Source organism: Geotrypetes seraphini, chromosome 3 (genome assembly GCF_902459505.1).
Source record: "Geotrypetes seraphini chromosome 3, aGeoSer1.1, whole genome shotgun sequence".
Taxonomy (NCBI): domain Eukaryota; kingdom Metazoa; phylum Chordata; class Amphibia; order Gymnophiona; family Dermophiidae; genus Geotrypetes; species Geotrypetes seraphini.
This window is the reverse complement of record NC_047086.1, coordinates 372,447,193-372,467,689: the sequence shown is the minus strand read 5'-3', so window position 1 is coordinate 372,467,689 and position 20,497 is coordinate 372,447,193. Positions and strand designations below refer to the sequence as shown.

Here is a 20,497-nt window from a genome sequence, read left to right as displayed (position 1 = left end):
ATCAGACCGTCGTCGTTTGCAGCGGCTCTCTCTTCACCAACATCTGCTGTATCTTCCCCTGTTTCCTCAGGTCAGATAGCTCAGCAGACAGTTCCAGCGGTAGTGATTAAAGTGCCTAAGACTTCCAAGTCGAAGAACACTCACACTGTCTCGGTGGAACCTCCAGCCAGAACAGGTGGTCCGGTTTCAGACGCGGATCCATCCTTGCCGGATTCTTTCCAGACCATGTTGGAGAAGCAATTTATTCAATTCCTTACTAATATGGAACTGAAGCTTCTTCCTCTCATCCAGCCTGGGCATTCAGCAGACTCCCGCGAGGTCGAGCCGCTTCCCCTGCCTCAGTCTGAGATTACATACTCTTTGCAGGGAGCAGAGTCTCTGCGAGTGTCTGGTCTGGCATCCAAGCACGTAAAGCAAGGACCAGAATCTTTGTAAGTGCCTCGGCAGGAATCCTCACACTCTATACAAGGAGCAGAGTCTTTGGGAGTGCATCGAGGTTCCTCCATCAAGCCTCTGGAGCTTCAATCTACAGCCTCCAGTCCTATCCATTCTTTGATAGCATCGGCTGCTTCTGTCTCCGAGGCGAAATCTCCTCGATCTTCGAGATCTGCTTCCAAGCACAGTTCTCACCGACGATCGAAGCCTTCATCGAGGCATCCTTCCAGACATGGTTCTTCTTCTAAAGAACGACCTTCTTCAACTAAGCCTCGCTTTACCCCTACTTTGACTAGACCACCGACTCCTCGTTCGAGGTATCCAATGCCGAACCTCGAAGATGCAGCGGTTTTGATTGTCTTGTCCAAGTCTCCATATTCTTTTGATGTCCTTTTTCCTGCCGAAGCTTCATCTTCGACCCAGGCTGCCTCGACGTCCTCGAGTCTTCTCGAGGCAAAGCATTGGCGGATCAGCTATCTTTCTCATCTTTTCAGATGGCTGTGGACTTGGATCTTCAATTAGATACTGGCTCCAAATACTCTAAAGAGTATCTCGAAGTCATGCATCTTTCTCAACCTCCGGCAGAGTCACTTAAGCTTCCTCTTCATAAGCTTTTGAATCAAACTTTTGGTCGATGCCTGGAGACACCTTATACCATACCAGCTGTTCCAGGAAAATTGGACTCTAGGTATAAAACTGTGCATCGCAAGGGGTTTGACAACTCATAGTTATCTCATCAATCCCTGCTTGTCGAGTCCTCCTTGAAGAGGTCCCATCCTTCCAAGATTTATGCCACCGTTCCTCCTGGAAGGGAAGGGAAAACTATGGACAAATTCGTATGTCGCATCTATCAAAATGTCATGATGTCCTCTAAAGTCCTCAATTATAATTTTCATTTTATTACTTATTTTGAGTTCCTCATTTCTCTATTACCAAAGTTCTTGACTTATTTGGATACTCAAAAGCACTTTGAATTTCAAGAAGTCCTTGCTTCTTTATCTCAACTCCGATTGCATCTCCTCCAGTCATCTTATGATGCCTTCGAGTTGTCTGCCTGAGCAGCTGCTTGCTTTGTAGCTATGTGTCGTCTTGCCTGGCTTCGTACCATTGACATGGACCCTAATCTTCAAGACCGCTTAGCTAATATTCCTTGTGAAGGCAATGACCTCTTCGATGAATCTAGCGAGGCAGCCACCAAGAAATTATCTGACCATGAAAAATCCTTTGCTTCTATTGTCAGAACTAAGCCAATGCCAGCTCCTGCCAAACCTGCACGCCCTGCTCCTATCTATCAACGGCGTTTTGCTCCGAGAACGACTCCTTACACTCGACCCTCCTCTTAAAAAGCAGCAGCCTCCGAAACAACAAAAACCTCAACCTTCTGCTGCACCTAAGGCTACTCAGCCTTTTTGACTGTTTAAAACAGAGCATAACCTCCACCGTTCTGACTCTGTCTTCTTTTCCCCCTATAGGAGGTCGTCTCCATCTTTTTTATCATCGATGGATGACTATTACATCCGACCTCTGGGTGCTGACCATCATCAGGGAAGGTTACTCTCTTCATTTCACTCAGGTTCCACCAGACCTTCCTCCAAGAGAGTATCCTTCCAATCCTTCCCAGACCGCCCTTCTTCTTCAGGAAGCTCAAGCTCTGCTTTGTCTCCATGCCATCGAACCAGTTCCCTTGGAACAGCAGAACAGGGGATTTTATTCCCGTTACTTCCTTGTTCCGAAGAAGACGGGCGATTTGCGGCCCATTCTGGATCTCAGAGTTCTCAACAAATTTCTAGTCAAAGAAAAGTTTTGAATGTTCTCCCTGGCATCCCTTTATCCCCTTCTCGAGTAGAACGACTGGTTATGCTCTCTGGATCTCAAGGAGGCCTACACTCATATCCCCATTCATCCGGCCTCCCGTCAATATCTCAGATTTCAGGTGGAATCTGCATTACCAATACAGAGTACTACCCTTCAGCCTGGCCTCATCTCCCAGAGTGTTCACCAAGTGCCCGATAGTGGTAGCAGCAGCTCTAAGGAATCATGGTCTTCAGGTATTTCCCTACCTCAACCACTGGCTCATCAAAGATTCAACATCTCAAGGGGTTATTGTAGCGACCCAACGGACTACCTGGTTCCTACAAAGTTTGGGATTCAAAATCAACTTTCCCAAATCTCAACTTCAGACCTCACAGAATCTACAATTCATTGGAGCTGTTCTGGACACTGTCCAACTCAGAGCATTCCTCCTACATCAACGACTGGAAGCTCTTCTTCAACTCTGTCATACAGTGTCTTCCCGCTCTACCATCTCAGCGAGACACATGATGATACTCCTAGGTCACATGGCCTCCACAGTACACGTGACTCCTTTTGCCAGACTTCACCTCAGAATTCCTCAGTGGACCCTGGCATCTCAATGGACGCAGGTTTGCGATCCACTTTCGACACATAACAGTCACTCCTTCATTGAAGCAGTCTGTCCATTTGTGGATGCGCTCTTCCAAAGGCTTGCTTTTTCAAACGCCCCCCCATCAGAAGGTTCTCACGACAGACTCTTCAACCTACGCTTGGGGCGCTCATCTCGATGGTCTCCGTACTCAAGGCCTCTGGACCAGTATGGATCGTCAGTGTCATATCAATCTGTTGGAACTCAGAGCGATCCTCAAAGCTCTCAACGCTTTTCAACACGACCAAGTAGTCCTCATTCGGATGGACAACCAAGTTGCCATGTATTATGTCAACAAACAGGGAGGGACGGGATCTGCCTCCCTTTGTCAAGAATCTCTGAAGGTTTGGGACTGGGCAATCCGCCACAACGCCATCCTCAAAGCTGTCTACATTCAAGGGGCGAAGAATTGCTTGGCGGACAACTTGAGTTGTCTTTTGCAACCTCACGAATGGACACTCCATTCCTCGCCTCTTCATCACATTTTTTCACAGTGGGGAACACCTCAGATAGACCTCTTTGCAGCTCCCCACAACTACAAACTGTCTCAGTTCTGCTCCAGGATATACTCTCTTCATCGCCTCGAGGCAGATGCTTTTCTTCTGGAATGGACGAAATCTTTTCCTATATGCATTCCCTCCATTTCCTCTCATTCTCAAGACTCTGGTCAAGTTGAAGAACAATCATGCCACCATGATTCTAATAGCTCCTCGGTGGCCGAGACAACCTTGGTAACTCCCTTCTACTTCAACTCAGCAGCAGGGAGCCATACCTTCTACCAGTTTTTCCTTCTCTGCTTACACAGAGTCAAGGATCTCTGCTTCATCCCAACCTGCAGTCTCTACACCTGACAGCTTGGTGCCTCTCAACATAACCCCTCTTCAGTTTTCTCAATCTGTAAGAGATGTTTTAGAAGCTTCTAGGAAGCCTACCACTAGACAATGCTATCACCAAAAATGGACTAGATTTTCTATGTGGTGTTTTTCTCATCATAAGGGGCCTCAGCATTCCTCCTTATTTTCTGTTCTGGACTATCTTTTGCACTTATCCAATTCTGGCTTCAAGTCGAGTCCATCTCAGTGCAATTGCGGCTTTCCATCAGCCTATTGAAGGGAAACCCCTCTCTGCTCATCTGGTGGTTTCCAGATTCATGAAAGGACTTTTCAATGTCAAACCTCCTCTCAAACTGCCTCCTGTGGTTTGGGACCTCAATGTTGTCCTTGTTCAATTGATGAAGCCTCCATTTGAACCAATTGATAAGGCTCATCTGAAGTATCTCACTTGGAAAGTGGTGTTTATCATAGCCCTCACTTGTATGTATGTCAAAAATATTTGACATACAATCAGCAGAAAACACCTCCTGGAATTGCTATGAACATCTCTCTGCATCCTGTCATGTCCGACGCTACCATGGCTGTCCTATGTAATATACCATGAATATCTATATAACTTTATAACTGTAATGACCATGAATGTCTAATATAACTGACCTTATGTGTCTATTGTAATCTACTGTGAACGTGCTTTTGTAACCCGCTCTGAGCTCATGGGAGGACCGCATAGAAATCTAAATAAATAAATAAATAAAACAAACAGGGGGTTGAGTGAACACTCTTGAGATTGTAGGAGTCTGCTTAACTTGTCTGCTAAGATATTCTGTTTCTCTGCTTTCAGAAATATGTTGTGAGGTATTGTCAAAGACCAGATTTGAATTGTCTCTTGGCAAAGTGGGCAAGACCCTGTACTCCTTTGTTTACATAGTACATGGCTATTTGGTTGTCTGTTCAAATGAGTACTACTTGACTGAGGAGGCAACCTTCGCTTATGTATAGAGCATTGCGGATTGCTCAAAGCTCAAGACCGATATAGAGAGTTTTCTTGTGAGGATGCCGGCTGCATCCGTTAAGATTTTTTGATGTTGTTATGGAATAGAAAGCCCCTGGAAAGACTGGTCTGTGATAACCACCACTGAAGGGACTGATGAAGATCTGAGGTCACTCGTAAGCATTCTGGTGGCTTGAGACCATTAGGTCAAGAGTGTCCACTGAGGTTCCTTGCGATGTAAACAAGCAAATGGAGTTATGTGAACAGTGGATGCCATGTGGCCCAGAAAATTCAGCATCTGACGTTCAGTGATGTACTGGCGACTTGCTGGTAGATCTGGAATATAGTGTGAAGTCTGTTGTAGTAGAAAGACATGAGCCTCAGTTGTGTCCAGAAGTGTTCCAAAGAACTCTAGAATTTGAGTGGGTTAGAGATGGGATTTCTTGTAACTGACTGCAAATCCGAGATCTAGTAGATGCACTATTGAATTCATGGCCTTTTGAGCTTGATGAGGCATTGGGGCCTTGATCAACCAGCTATTTAGATATTGGGAACCCATGAAGGCCGCATGAGTGGAGGATTGCAGCTACCACCACTAAGCAGTTTGTGAATATCCTGGGAGCTGATACCAGTCCAAATGGTAGTACTCTATACTGGAAGTGGCGTGTTTCCACCTGAAAGCGAAGATATTTCCTGTGGCCTGAGAGGATGGAAATGTGTGTGTAGGCTTCTTTGAGGTCTAGAGAGCAGAGCCAGTTGTTCTTCTCTAACAGTCGTAATAGGGTTCCTAGAGAAACCATGTAAAATTTCTCCTTTACTAGGTATTTGTTGAGAGTACGGAAGTCTAGAATTGGATAGAGACCTTCAGTCTTCTTTGGTATTAGGAAATACATTGAATAGAACCCTTGGCCCCTCTCCTGAAGAGGTACTGGCATTAAGTTGGAGAAAGGCCAAGAGCACTTGATAAAGGAGAGTATTCTGTTTGGAGCTGAAACATGACTCTCTTGGAGGATGGTTTGGAGGTGTTTTCTGTAACTGAAGGGCATAGCCCTGACTCACCACCTGAAGGACCCAGTGATCCGATGTTATCAGGGACCACCGATGAGAACAGTGGATGAGTCGACCTCCTAAGGGGAGAGCCTGAGGTAAAGGTTGAGAATTTCTGACAATGCTCTCTAGTATGAAGTCAAAAAGACTACTATTTAGATTGAGGCTGTGACAGCGTCTTCTGCTGCCTGGGTCGCTTCTGATTTGAAGAGCAAGTGGATGTCAAAGACACTTCCATTTGGCATAGTTAGTGGAATGTTTGGAGGCAGTAGAACATCTCTTTGGTGCTTGAGACTGGAGTAACTTGGAGGAAGACAAGGTAGTCATGCAATCAGTATGTGTTTTGATCTTTTGAGTTGCCTCCTCTATACAGTTTCCAAAAAGATAGTCTCCTATACAGGATATGTTGGAGAGATGATCTTGTACATTGGTGTCTAAGGTCTGAAATCCATAACCATGCTCGTCTACACAAGGCAATACACACTGCCGAGGTACCAGAGACTATGTCAAAAACATCAAAGATGAAACGTATAATGTACTTTCTATTCTCTAGAAGATCATTGGTAAGTGTTGATAAGCATTCAAATGTTCTGATGATATGTATTGATCAAAAGATGACAGTTTTTGGATGAGTGATTTTAAATAAAATGTATATAAAATTGTAGTTTAAAATTATGTTAGCTAACATGGAGCCTTGAAAGACTCTCCTACCAAATTTATCCAGTGTTCTGCCCTCTCTGCCTGGTGAAGAACTTGCATACGTTCTGGAATTATTAGCTCGCTTTAAGGCAGATTCCGCAACTAAAGACTGGTGTTGTAACTGTGGTTTGTCAAAGCCTGGGCACAACTGAAATCTGTACAGAGTATCCAATTTTCATGAAACCACTGCAACAGAGAGTGGAGATTCCCAGTTTTTGAATAAGGCTTCTTTAATGAGATTGTGCAGAGGAACCTTTATGCAGTCCTTAAGCCACTCTTTGTAGTCAAGAGCATCCATTAGCTCTGCAAGACCCTGACTCAGGTTCCATGTTAATTGGAAGTGCCTGACCTATCTGATAAATTTATAAATGACAGGACTTCTGGAGGTGACCTTCATCAAAGAGGTGGGAAAGATAGATCAGAATGAATCCCATAGGACTCATCTGCAGACAAATCAGGGTAGTCGCTAGAAGAGCGTGGTGACCACAGATACCCGAGAGCGTGTATGTGTGTGAGATGGATGTGTTACTAAGGCCTGAAGCTCACTGACGGGACCATCAGCAAAAACAAGACTTCCAGATCAGGTACTTCAGATTACAGGAGTCAAGTGGATGAAAAAGAGCTTTCATCAGCTGAGTGAGAACATTGAGGTTACATGACAGTTGTCAGCCCTGGTCGATGTAGATCATCGAGATGATCATCGAGATGAGCTGTGCTCCCTGGAAAAAGATGATTATCTCCTCGACTTGAAACTCAACATCATGGTATCCGAGATTGATGCTTTGATGGAGTTTGAGGGTGGTGCTTGGACTGGGCTGAAACTGGGTGTGTTGATGCAGGAATTTGCACAGAGTGCAACCGTAACATCCCAGCTAGTTCTTTCTGTAATGGCACTCAGATGATCTTGCAGAGATGGCGCTGGTACATAAATTGGCAAGGGTACATAAGGTGCAGTCTGCTTTGGATGTCAAAGCATTGGGGACCTCGAAGTCAAGGCATGCATCAGAGAAGTCACCAACTGCAGTAATGGTGATCTGGCATCTGTGCATCAATGGTGAAGACACTTGGGACAATGCCTGATTAGATGGGAAAACGTGTATGCTTCTTAGCTTTCTTACAAAGCTCCTCTGACAATGGTAGCACTGATGAGGAAGTCGTTTGTGCCGGTGTCGAAGCTAGAGTAGTCTCCAGGCATGATCAATGTACGCAAAGTTGACTTGAAAAACTTCTCGAATTGCAACTTCCTGGCCTTTGGCGACCTCTTTGGCAACTGAAAGCAAAGCATGCAAGATATATCTCAATGATTAGGACCTAGACACACTAATCATGTGGGTCTGTACCTTAAATGGTCCTATGGCATTGACTACACTGTTTGAAGCCTCTACGAGCCCTGAACATCAAAGGAAAAATTGCTTATGCTAGGTCAAAACTCAATTGGCTGGGGAGGTCAAGTAGATGGTATACTGAAAACAAGTCGATGCTCCTGGTCTGAAATAGGTTAAAAAAAAGCCTCAGTAAAAAATAGAAAATGAAATAGAAAAATATGACTAAATATAAGGAAAAAACCAAAACATGAAGGCACAAAAATATATCAGTTTGATGCACTTAGAGAGACTCTGAAGAACAGCTTATCAGCTCCACAGTAAACTGATGGTCCTTTGAGCTGACGTCAGAGAAAGGGCGGGACCGCTGGAAGAGGAAGCAGCAGGACGACGGTAGGAAACTTCTACATGATGGGGGGGGGGAGGCTGTGGGGGTGCGAGCGGTCCTTCGGGGTGGGGGTGCGTGTTCGAGCGCGAGCGGTCCTTCGGGGTGCGGGTGCGAGCGGTCCTGCGATGGGGGGGGGGAATCGGACGTCGGGGGGGAACTATGTTAAAAAAAAAGGGGGATAACGCACTCACGAATATAACGCACATGGTTATACACGGTTTGTAAAATCATGTATAACGCGCGCGTTATATGCGTGAAAATACGGTAGTTGCAGGAAATGCTGGATGTCTTGAAGTTTAACAAAAAACTGTCTTTGGCCCTGATGTGTAATTTTTAGCTTTGCTGGGTACAACAGCATGAATGGAATCTTTGCTTGAGCTAGTTGAGAGCACAATGGAGCAAACTCTTTATGCAAGGAAGTCACTACTAGAATAATCTTGAAAACAGAACTTTTGAGTTTGATATTTCAAAACCTTGCCTGATTAAAGTGCTCTTAGAATTATATCTTTACGCACATAGTTGAGTCCACAGCCTTTGATTATGATCTTTATGGATGACGATAAGGATTGTGTGAACCATGTTTCTGAAAATCCTTTAAGATCTTTTTGGGGCAAGGTTTACGGTAAGCCAATCAGGCGCAAATTGATGCGGCAATTCCTATTTTATAAATCTTCCAATTTTTCTTCTAAGTGCTGGCAAAATTTACTGAGTCACTGGTTTTCTTGTGTGTTTCTATGTCTGTTTCCAGAGTATCAATCCTTTAAGCAACTGCATTAACATCAAGTTGCAAAGCATTCCCCCATATCGTTCAATTTTTCTAGTACTGGTTGAAGTTTGTGATTCAGAGATGCTTCTGAAACCACCGAGATTTCTGCTGTCCATGCAGCTCCTGCCATGAGAGATGAGGGCCACACAGTATCCACCATTTTGACTTCATAGCCTCTGAGTCACTCGTGGTCCTTTTTTCTGTAATTTCATTGTCATAGCCTCAACTCCAGTGAATAAAAAGACCTGAAATGTGTTCTTGAGAGAGTTATGAGCCAAATTTTCCAAATTCATCCCTGATACATTATTATTAGAGGGCCTCAAATGCAGGAAGGGAGAGGAGCCAAGCAAGTTAGCAGCCACTCGGCATCATGTGACCCCTCTAAAATTTTCCTTTATTCACTATGCTTGCTCCAGGTTAAAAACAGATGCCTGACAGATGTAGGAGCAGGGGTACAGTCTACAGGGCAATTTGCACCCGTGATTTGATTTATATAGTACTTTGTATGCCCCAAAGCAGCTCTAGGCAAAACATGGCCATGTTGGGTATCTGTTTTCAACTTGCAGCAAGCATAGTGAACAAAGCATATTTCTTTTTACTGGCTTCTTTTTGGCAAGTTTATTCTAATTATCTTAGCCTACCATGTTTTGCATCTGGTCCAATCATTATATTCTTGAATTTTCACTGTTCTCTAAAGTAAATGTCAACAGTATATCTTCCGCATTATTTGACTTACCCCTCAGACTTTATCTCATATTTACTAGATAAGAGTTGTGTGGCAGATATCAATTTGTTTATCACTGCAATGGACTCACTGGCCCCTTTAACCCAGATCAAAATACATTCATTGCAACTGAAGGTATCATCATGGTTTAAGCCTATTGAGAAAACAATATAGGGCAGCTGAACATAGGTGACATAAATCAAAATCTCTTAATGATTTGCAAAAATGTAAACAAATATTTGTATTTGCTGGATATTTTCTAGATGCATGCTTTAACTTTTTGAAGGCTCTACTCTATCCATTTGTCAAGCAACTTGTCAGTCAAGTTTAATTCAATTTTTCCATAAAAAAAATCTAAGGTGAATATCCAGAAAATCCAATGGGACTTGGTGTGCCCCATGGATGTGCAGACATGGTAAGGCATAGATAAGGGAGATGCTGAACTGCTGGAGGAATAGTCCTGCTATAATACTAACACTACTTAAGAATTCTAAAAAGCTCCTGCTGATCTACTGCTTGAAAAAGGGATAAAAGTGACTCACCATGCAGACTGATGGGCACCAGCGCTGTTGTAATTTTTGATGAGAATATAGGCATCGCTGCTGATCTTCTGGGCCTCATAGTGTGGTATTGCACAGCAGCGGGACATGCTGTTGCCTCTTTTATCCCCCTGCATACGGAGGCTTACTGTCAGCTGTCTGGCAACTCTAAAGTTCTAGAGAAAAGAGAAGATGGAGGTTGGGGAGGTAATGTGGTATGACTTGAATGTGTGGATAATATTGACACTAAGGCAATGTTTCCCAAACCTGGGGTAACATGGTTAAGACACAAATGAGCTACTAGTCTGCCACCCCATCTCCCTTCCCATGCTGCATAATCTTAAGGCTGCCTGCAACTTAAATGCGCTACCTTTGACGACCTGAAAGCTTTTCCTCTGCTGCAGCATCCTGCCTCTGCGGAGACAGGAAGTTAAAGCAGAAGTAAATGCTTCTGGGGCCGCTGAAAGCAGTGTGTTTAAGCTGCTGGCAGCTCGAAGATTGCAAGCTCAGTGTGGGAAAGGGAGAGAGAGAGGTATCAGATTCCACAGGGAGAGAAATGCTTCCCCCAATTGGAAGGGGTAAGAAGACCACCAAATTGGGAGGGGGGGAAGAAAGTAGGAGATAGATGCCAGAGAAGGGAAGAAAAGTAAAGGGAAGGTAGAGGATAGAGAGATGGCAGACCATGAGAGAGGGAAGGGAAAGAGAGAAGAGAAGAGAGATACTAGATTGTGGGGGGAGAGATCTATTAGGTATTTCTTTTGACTTGGGGACAAAGTGAAAACATAACTGATACACTAAGGGTGCCTTGAACTGAAAAAGTTTGGGAACTACTTCACTAAGGAGATAATTTTATAAGAGGGTGTCGTCTACAAGTATGTTAAGTGAACAAATCCAGCAGTAATAGCACCTAGATTGAAGACAATGACATCAAGCTTACTCAAAAGCAGGTACAAATATCAGTGTGTACTTTATGAATGCAAAGTGTGACTCTGCCCATGTTCCACTGTAACATCTCCCCCTGAACATGCATACTAATTAAGTGTACGTAGGCATTTCCTTTAGTCCTACCAGTGGATACATAAGAACATAAAGCACAGTTACTTACCGTAACAGGTGTTATCCAGGGACAGCAGGCAGATATTCTTTACGCATGGGTGACGTCACCGACGGAGCCCTCGGTACGGACCTTTTTAACTAGAAGTTTCTAGTTGGCCGCACCGCGCGTGCGCAAGTGCCTTCCCGCCCGACGGAGGAGTGCGTGGTCCCCAGTTAGGATAAGCCAGCTAAGAAGCCAACCCGGGGAGGTGGGTGGGACGTAAGAATATCTGCCTGCTGTCCCTGGATAACACCTGTTACGGTAAGTAACTGTGCTTTATCCCAGGACAAGCAGGCAGCATATTCTTTACGCATGGGTGACCTCCAAGCTAACAAAGAGGGAGGAGGGATGGTTGGCCATTAGGAAAATAAATTCTGAAGTACAGATTGGCCGAAGTGCCCATCCCGTCTGGAGAAAGCATCCAGACAGTAGTGAGTAGTGAATGTGTGAACTGAGGACCAGGTGGCCGCCTTGCAGATTTCCTCAATGGGTGTGGAACGGAGGAAAGCAACAGAAGCGGCCATAGCTCTCACCCTGTGGGCAGTGACAGCACCGTCCAGTGACAGACCGGCCCGAGCATAACAGAACGCGATGCAAGCTGCAAGCCAGTTGGATAGCGTCCGTTTAGAGACCGGTCGACCCAGACGATTAGGGTCGAAGGTCAGGAAGAGCTGAGGGGACAAGCGGTGAGCCCTTGTACGATCAAGATAGTAAGCCAGGGCACGCTTGCAATCAAGAGTGTGCAATGCCTGTTCCCCAGGATGTGAATGAGGTTTCGGGAAAAAAACAGGCAACACAATAGACTGGTTGAGGTGAAAAGCCGAGACTACCTTGGGAAGGAACTTAGGATGGGTACGCAGAACCACCTTGTCATGGTGAAAAACAGTGAACGGTGGGTCTGCGACCAGTGCATGCAGCTCACTAACCCTCCTGGCAGAGGTGATGGCAATGAGGAAAAGCACCTTCCATGTCAGAAGTTTGAGCGAAGTTGAGGCAAGAGGCTCAAAAGGAGGTTTCATGAGGGCTGATAAAACCACATTCAGGTCCCAGACGACCGGAGGAGGCTTCAGAGGTGGTTTGACATTGAAGAGGCCCCTCATAAAGCGGGAAACCAGAGGATGAGCCGTGAGAGGTTTCCCTAGGATAGGCTCATGAAATGCCTTGATGGCACTGAGATGGACTCTGATAGAGGTAGACTTGAGGCCTGCGTTGGATAGGGAGAGCAAGTAGTCCAGAACAGTTTCCACCGCTAAAGAGGTGGGGTTGTGATGATGACGGAGGCACCAAGAGGAGAACCTGGTCCACTTCTGATGGTAACATTGGAGTGTGGCCGGTTTCCTGGAGGCGTCCAAAATGAGACGGACAGGCTGAGACAGATTTCCTGGAGAGGTCAGCCCGAGAGAAACCAAGCTGTCAGGTGGAGCGAAGACAGATTGGGATGCAGTAGAGACTGACGCTGTTGCGTAAGTAGAGTAGGAAACACAGGAAGAGGGATGGGATCCCTGACGCTGAGCTGAAGCAGGAGAGGAAACCAGTGTTGGCGAGGCCACTGAGGAGCGATGAGAATCATGGTGGCCCTGTCCCTGCGGAGTTTGGATAAAGTCCGCAACATCAGAGGTAGTGGAGGAAAGGCATAGAGGAACCGATCCGTCCAGTTGAGCAGGAATGCATCCGGGGCCAGACGGTGAGGAGAGAAGAGTCTGGAGCAGAACTGGGGCAGCTGATAGTTGTGAGGAGCTGCAAAGAGGTCCACCTGCGGAATGCCCCAGCGAGCAAAGATGGAGTGGAGCGTGGGAGGGTCCAAAGTCCACTCGTGAGGTTGAAGGATGCGGCTGAGATTGTCGGCCAGGGAGTTCTGTTCGCCCTGGATATAGACAGCCTTGAGGAAGAGACTGCGGGCCGTGGCCCAGGTCCAAATGCGGAGAGCCTCCTGACAAAGGAGGCGAGACCCGGTGCCGCCCTGTTTGTTTATGTAGTACATGGCGACTTGGTTGTCTGTGCATAGGAGAAGAACCTGAGGGCAGAGAAGGTGCTGGAAGGCCTTGAGAGCGTAGAACATAGCTCTCAGTTCGAGGAAATTGATGTGATGTCGACGCTCCTGTGGGGTCCAAAGACCTTGGGTGCGTAGATCTCCTAGGTGGGCTCCCCATGCATAAGGGGAGGCATCCGTGGTGATGATCATGGAATGGGGGGGCAGATGAAAGAGAAGACCCCTGGAAAGATTTGAGGAGTTCAACCACCATTGTAGAGATCGCTGAAGAGACGATGTTACAGAGATGGGATGAGAAAGAAGATTCGAGGTCTGTGACCATTGGTTGGCTAGAGTCCATTGGGGTGTCCTGAGGTGGAGTCGTGCCAGGGGAAGCACATGCACCGTCGAGGCCATGTGGCCCAGGAGGACCATCATCTGTCTGGCAGAAATGGAGTGATGAAGGAGCACCTGACGACAAAGGTGGAGCAGAGTCCGTTGACGAACGGAGGGGAGGAACGCCCTCATCAGTGTGGTGTCGAGAACTGCTCCAATGAACTGAAGGCGCTGTGTGGGAAGCAGATGCGACTTGGGGTAGTTGATCTCGAACCCCAGAAGATGGAGGAGAGAGATGGTATGATGAGTGGCTTGTAGCACAAGTGGAGACGTAGGTGCTTTCACTAACCAATCGTCCAAGTAGGGGAACACCTGGAGGTTGTGAGACCTGAGGAAGGCCGCCACCACAATGAGGCATTTGGTGAACACCCTGGGTGAGGAAGCGAGGCCAAAAGGCAGCACTTTGTACTGATAATGGCGATGGTGCACCTGGAATCGCAGGTAGCGACGTGAAGTTGGATGGATTGGAATGTGAGTGTAGGCCTCTTTGAGGTCCAGGGAACATAGCCAGTCGTGTTGAGAGAGAAGAGGGTAAAGCATGGCCAGGGAGAGCATTCTGAATTTCTCCCTGACGAGACACTTGTTGAGGTCCCTGAGATCGAGAATGGGACGGAGGTCTCCTGTCTTCTTTGGAACTAGGAAGTAACGGGAGTAGAATCCCCGGCCTCTTTGTTCCGGAGGCACTTCTTCGATGGCATTGAGGAGAAGGAGGGATTGGACCTCCCTCAGGAGGAGGGGGGTTTGAGTTGAATGAGAAGCAGACTCTACGGGAGGATTGTCTGGTGGAAGAGTCTGGAAGTTGAGAGAGTAGCCGTGGCGGATGATGTTGAGAACCCACTGGTCCGATGTGATGACCTCCCAACGGCTGAGGAAAATGTGGAGCCTGCCTCCGATTGGCTGTGGAAGAGGCAATGAGGGTGGATGACTGGCTAAGCCCTGGAGAGAGGAGTCAAAAGGGCTGAGATGGTTTGGCAGGAGGAAGAGGCTTGGCAGGTTGATTTGACTGGGTACGAGCCTGGTTGTGCTGGTGCTGGCGTGCTCGCCTAGGTTGCTGTGAAGGTGGATTGAGCGGCCTAGCAGAAAACCTGCGCTGATATGAGGTCTGTGGTCTGTAAGGGCGAGCAGGTGGAGCCTTTTTCTTAGGCTTTATGAGAGTGTCCCATCTGGTCTCATGGGCTGAGAGTTTCTGCGTGGTGGTATCCAGGGACTCTCCGAATAACTCATCCCCAAGACATGGGGCGTTGGCAAGTCGGTCTTGATGGTTGACATCCAAATCAGAGACCCTGAGCCAGGCCAGGCGGCGCATAGCTACAGCGATGGCAGATGCACGGGAGGTGAGCTCAAAAGAGTCATAGATAGAGCGCACCATGAATTTTCTTAGTTGGAGCAGGCTGGAGATCTGCTGCTGAAATAGAGGAACTTTGTGTTCTGGCAGGTACTTCTGCATGGCAGAGAGTTGCATGACCAGATGTTTCAGGTAGAATGAGAAATGGAATGAGTAGTTGTTAGCTCTGTTGGCAAGCATGGCATTCTGATAGAGTCGCTTGCCAAACTTGTCCATTGTTTTGCCCTCTCTGCCAGGAGGGGTGGAGGCATAAACACTAGAGCCCTGAGTCTTTTTTAAAGTGGACTCCACCAGGAGAGACTCATGAGGCAGTTGGGGTTTATCAAATCCTGGGATTGGTATAACCCTATAGAGGCTGTCCAGTTTACGGGGGGCCCCAGGGACAGTCAGCGGGTTCTCCCAATTTTTATAAAAAGTTTCCCGCAGGATATCATGCACGGGCAACTTTAGGAACTCTTTGGGAGGTTGATCGAAATCCAATGCCTCCAGGAAAGCTTGTGACTTCTTAGAGTCAGATTCCAGAGGCAAAGATAAGGCCCCCGACAACTCCCTGAGGAATTTAGAGAAGGAAGATTGTTCAGGTTTAGATGTGGTATCGGGGGCCGAAGGCTCTTCGTCCGACGACGATGCATCCTCCTCGGTACCGGGAGGGGATTCTTCCCATAGGTCCGGGTCTCTGACATCGGTGTGTGCGTGTCGAGAGACCGGAGTGGAAGGCTCGGTATGGTGAGTTTTAGACAAAGACTTGCCTGAGCGTACCGAGACGTTACCGGGGGATGAAGACCTGTGTCTGTCTCGGTCCCGGGAAGAACGGTGCCGGTCAGGGTCGCGGGAAGACCGGTGCCCTGCTCGGTCCCGAGGAGGATCGGTCGTCGTCAAGGCGATAGTCTCGGCATGGGTATGGAGATGTGGTGCCGAGAGAATAGGCATGGAGGAGTCCAGAGGTACCGATGGAGTGGATACCGGTTGGACGGTGCGGGGCTCGGGCCGGTCTGGTACCGAAAGCAGCGGTGCCAAGATAGAGGGTAAGAGCTGCTTAAGTTGCTGTTGGAGTTGTTCCTGCAACTTATCCTGGAGGATGGCCGCAATGCGGTCATCCAGGGGAGGCACCGGAACCACTTTTTTCTTCTTTGGTTCCATGGGTGCCGCTCTACGCTCCGGCGATGAGGAGGCAGATGACGAGGCACTCACCGATATCGGAGCGGAGCGTTTTTTGGGGCGGCGTGGAGCCGAAAGGACTGGTGTCGCCACCGAGGTGGGAGGGCGCTCAAGGGTGGAAGGCTTCTTAGCCGGCTTACCTGGCGCCGGGGGCGCCGAAGTCGTTTCAGGCGTCGTCGAAGTGGTCGGTGCCGATTTCGACGGTGCCGCAGGTGAAGAGGTCGAATCCATAGTCGGGCCGGTGCCGAAAAGTAGATTTTGTTGGATTTGACGATTCTTCAAAGTGCGTTTCTTAAGAGTGGCACAGCGGGTGCAGGAGTCCGCCCGATGCTCCGGTCCCAAGCACTGTAAGCACCAATTGTGTGGGTCAGTGAGGGAGATCGGGCGTGCACACCGCTGGCACTTCTTAAAACCGGGCTGCGGGGGCATGAATGGGAAGACGGCCTCCGCAAAATCGAACCCCGAGGCCTGGATCGTGACAACAGGCCCCGCCGGGGCAGGAACGAAAAAATAAAGCAAAAAAGAAAAGTTTTTTTTTTTTTTTTTTTGAACAGAAAGAAAAAAGCACCCGAAGGTGAATAAAACGAAAAATTAACGCGAGCGGGAAGGCAAAAAGAGAATTTCAACGGAGTTGAAAAATACACGTCTTCTTCGCTCCGCGGAAACGAAGAAACTGGGGACCACGCACTCCTCCGTCGGGCGGGAAGGCACTCGCGCACGCGCGGTGCGGCCAACTAGAAACTTCTAGTTAAAAAGGTCCGTACCGAGGGCTCCGTCGGTGACATCACCCATGCGTAAAGAATATGCTGCCTGCTTGTCCTGGGATAAGCAATGCATCTGGCTGGGTCAGACCTGAGGTCCATCGTGCCCAGCAGCCTGCTCACGCGGCGGCCCAACAGGTCCAGGACTTGTGCAGTGATCCTCTATTTATACCCTTCTATTCCCCTTTCCAGCAGGAAATTGTCCAATCCTGTCTTAAACCCCAATACCGTACTCTGCCCTATTACGTCCTCTGGAAGCGCATTCCAGGTGTCCACCACACGCTGGGTAAAGAAGAACTTCCTAGCATTTGTTTTGAATCTGTCCCCTTTCAACTTTTCTGAATGCCCTCTTGTTCTTTTATTTTTTGAAAGTTTGAAGAATCTGTCCCTCTCTACGCCCCTCATGATCTTGTAAGTCTCTATCATATCCCCTCTAAGTCTCCTCTTCTCCAGGGAAAAGAGACCCAGTTTCTCCAATATCTCAGCATATGAAAGGTTTTCCATCCCTTTTATCAGATATGTCGCTCTCCTCTGGACCCTCTCGAGTAATGCCATATCCTTCTTAAGATACGGCGACCAATATTGGACGCAGTATTCCAGATGCGGGCGTATCATCGCCCGATACAACGGCAGGATAACTTCTTTCGTCCTGGTTGTAATACCCTTCTTGATTATACCTAGCATTCTATTTGCTCTCTTAGCGGCCGCTGTGCACTGTGCTGTCGGCTTCATTGTCATGTCCACCATTACTCTCAAGTCCCTTTCTTGGGTACTCTCATTCAATAACATCCCTCCCATTGTATAGTTGTACCTCGGGTTTCTGCTTCCCAGATGCAATACTTTACATTTCTCAACGTTGAACTTCATCTGCCATCTCATTGTTATTGTGATTCGCTCCTTAAGGGTATAGTGCAGCATGTAATGTTCAGTATTTTGACTAGCCAAGCAGTGGTGCTCCTGACCATATTAAACAACAAAACAAGAAAATGGGATTGGACAATAAATAGTCTTTCCAAATGAAGAGAAGCCAAAAAAAAGATCAGTAAAAACATGTTTATTATATGGATCCGCAAAACTGTTGACCCAACATGGCACCATGTTTTGGCGTATGATGTGCCTCAGGGGTCAAAAATGCACTAGGTGAAGTTGTTATAAAGTTACCAGTATGTATGGACAAATGCCTTGTGGATCTAATGTTGTCAAAACAGACGAAGTGAAGCAAGGAAAAACCAAACCTGACCATATTGCCAGCCAACATTGAAAACCTAAAACCACATGTCCCTTTCAGGCTTTGCCCATAAAGGAGGCATATACCGTACTGACAAATAGGTATTTTACCGAGTCAGGAGGTGATAAAGCCTCAACTGAATCAGAAGAAGTATGAAACAGAGCACTGTGAAGAAAGCTGAAAATAGAATGAACAAAATCCATCAAAAGACGACATATAAGGAAAATTGCACAGCAGAAATAAACCAATCAATGAATCAGGGTGGGTTTCTGGACTGGTCTAATAGGGCTAAAAGAAAAAAATTATCATCAAGTACGACATCATTTTCACTTCCTTATTGTTCATACCAGACAAACTGTATGTATGTAGCAAAGCAGTACCCAAGAAACTAAAGAGAAAGGATATTCCACTTACAAACACCTACCTGAGACATAGATGATTTCACCAATGAAGGCTGAAAAAAAGCTCAACAATAAAAAGCATAGAAGCCAACTTTTCAAAATGATTGGGGATCCTAAACCCAATAGAAATTACCCTTCCCTAGACATAATCAAGGAGTTTGCTCAATACTGGGGGTGCTCAAGAACCCCCAGAGTTGATTCTAATGCCATAAAGGATTACAGAGACTACCTGCTGAAATTAATCTGGAAACTGATCTACTACTGGAGAAGACAAGTAGTGATGTTGACAGTAGGGCTGAGAGATGGAGTCATGTGATGTGGTGAGTTCAGCAGGACGGTTTTTTGCTGAGCTCCTGATCCCCAGTCGTCATCTGCCCCCATCGATCACATAATTGCACTGCAGGGAGCCAAACTCAAACAATTTCTTTTCTTATATGGACAGATATTTACTTCAACCGGATTCTTCCAAGCGTTCCAAAAATCTCTATAAAGAGAAGGATCATGACAAATAGCAGCAGCCGACTGGCAATATGGCAGGTCCCTCAGCAGATTTGTCCCTGCTGTTTTCTTCTGGGTATATTAAAGATATTACCCTGGCAGTGGTGCAGGCCTCGATCCTCAGTTGCTTCAGCTCTCCGGGAAAATCTCTGATTTGGAAGCGCTTTTATCGGAGGTATTCCAGCACACTAGGGAGCTGGAGATGCGGGTTGCCACTGTCGAGGACACTGCTACGACTACTATGGAGACCCTGGAATCCCTGCCCCTAGCTAAGCCCGGAAGCGGAACAGGGCGATCCAGACTATGCCTCTGAGACGACCACCTCCGAAGAAGAGCATGTGGGCCCGCGACCACCTCACTACGTTGAGGGAGACCGCCATCAACCCCAAGACTTGGAGGAAATCATGCGCCCGAGGACACCGGGCTGCCATAAGCAGGCGAATTTATGTTGCAATTTGCTCACCCGGGCCTCTGGAAGGAAGACCTTCCCCAAGGAGGTGTTGAACAGGACCCCAATATATTCCAGGTGCTGAGATAAGAGACAACCGGCTCTTTGCAAGGTTGACTACCCATCCCAGCGACTGTAGAAACTCCACCACCTGAGCTGTGACCCAAGTGCTCTCCTGGAACGACTTGGCTCGAATCAACCAGACATCCAGATAAGGATGAACAAGAATGCCCTCTTTGCACAATGCCGCTGTGATGACCACCATCACCTTGGTGAACGTCTGCAGAGCCATGGCCAAACCAAAGGGAAGTGCACAGAATTTATTGTATTGCCCCAAGATCGCAAAGCACAGGAAGCGATGATGGGAGGCCCGAATAGGAATGTGTAAGTAGGCTTTGGTCAGATTGAGAGGTCAGAAACTCCCGTGGCTGAACTGCCAGAATCACAGACCGCAGAGTTTCCATGCGGAAGGAAGGCACGTGAAGAGCCCTGTTGACCCCCTTCAAATCCAGGATGGGTCAAAAGGTCCCTTCTTTTTTTGGCACCATAAAGTAAATCGAGTACCAACCTGTGCCCCACTCCAGCGGGGGAACTGGAACCACCACATGAAGATCCACCAATCTTTGACGGGTCTGGTGAAAGGCCTGCTACTTCCATGCCATCTACGAAGGAGAAGCGAGAAAATGGTCTGGCAAGAACCGGGCGAACTCCAGAGCATAGCTGTCTCCACCCGACTCAATTTGGATTCCGTTAACAACATAGAACTGAACTTCTCATTCTCACTTTAATCACAAAAACCAAACAATTACTCGGTACGTCCCGTGGTTCCAGTTCCCCCGCCAAGCAATACTCCTGCAATTTGACATTTCTGCTGCCTTTGACTGTGAATCATCATCTTCTATTAACAAAACTGTCTGAAATTGGCATAACAGGAACAGTACTAAAATGGTTCTCTGACTTCCTGGAAGGCCTTCTGTGGGGTACCTCAAGGCTCTCCACTTTCCTCCATC

General features: G+C 47.2%; 1 protein-coding gene across 1 annotated transcript in view; it reads right to left on the bottom strand.

The window, feature by feature from the left end:
* Positions 1-20,497, bottom strand: part of POLH (DNA polymerase eta) — a 71,966-nt gene that overhangs the window by 3,009 nt on the left and 48,460 nt on the right. The window contains exon 10 of the mRNA XM_033936611.1: positions 10,191-10,363. Within this exon, the coding sequence (XP_033792502.1) occupies positions 10,191-10,363 (173 nt within the window). The remainder of the gene's footprint in view (positions 1-10,190; positions 10,364-20,497) is intronic.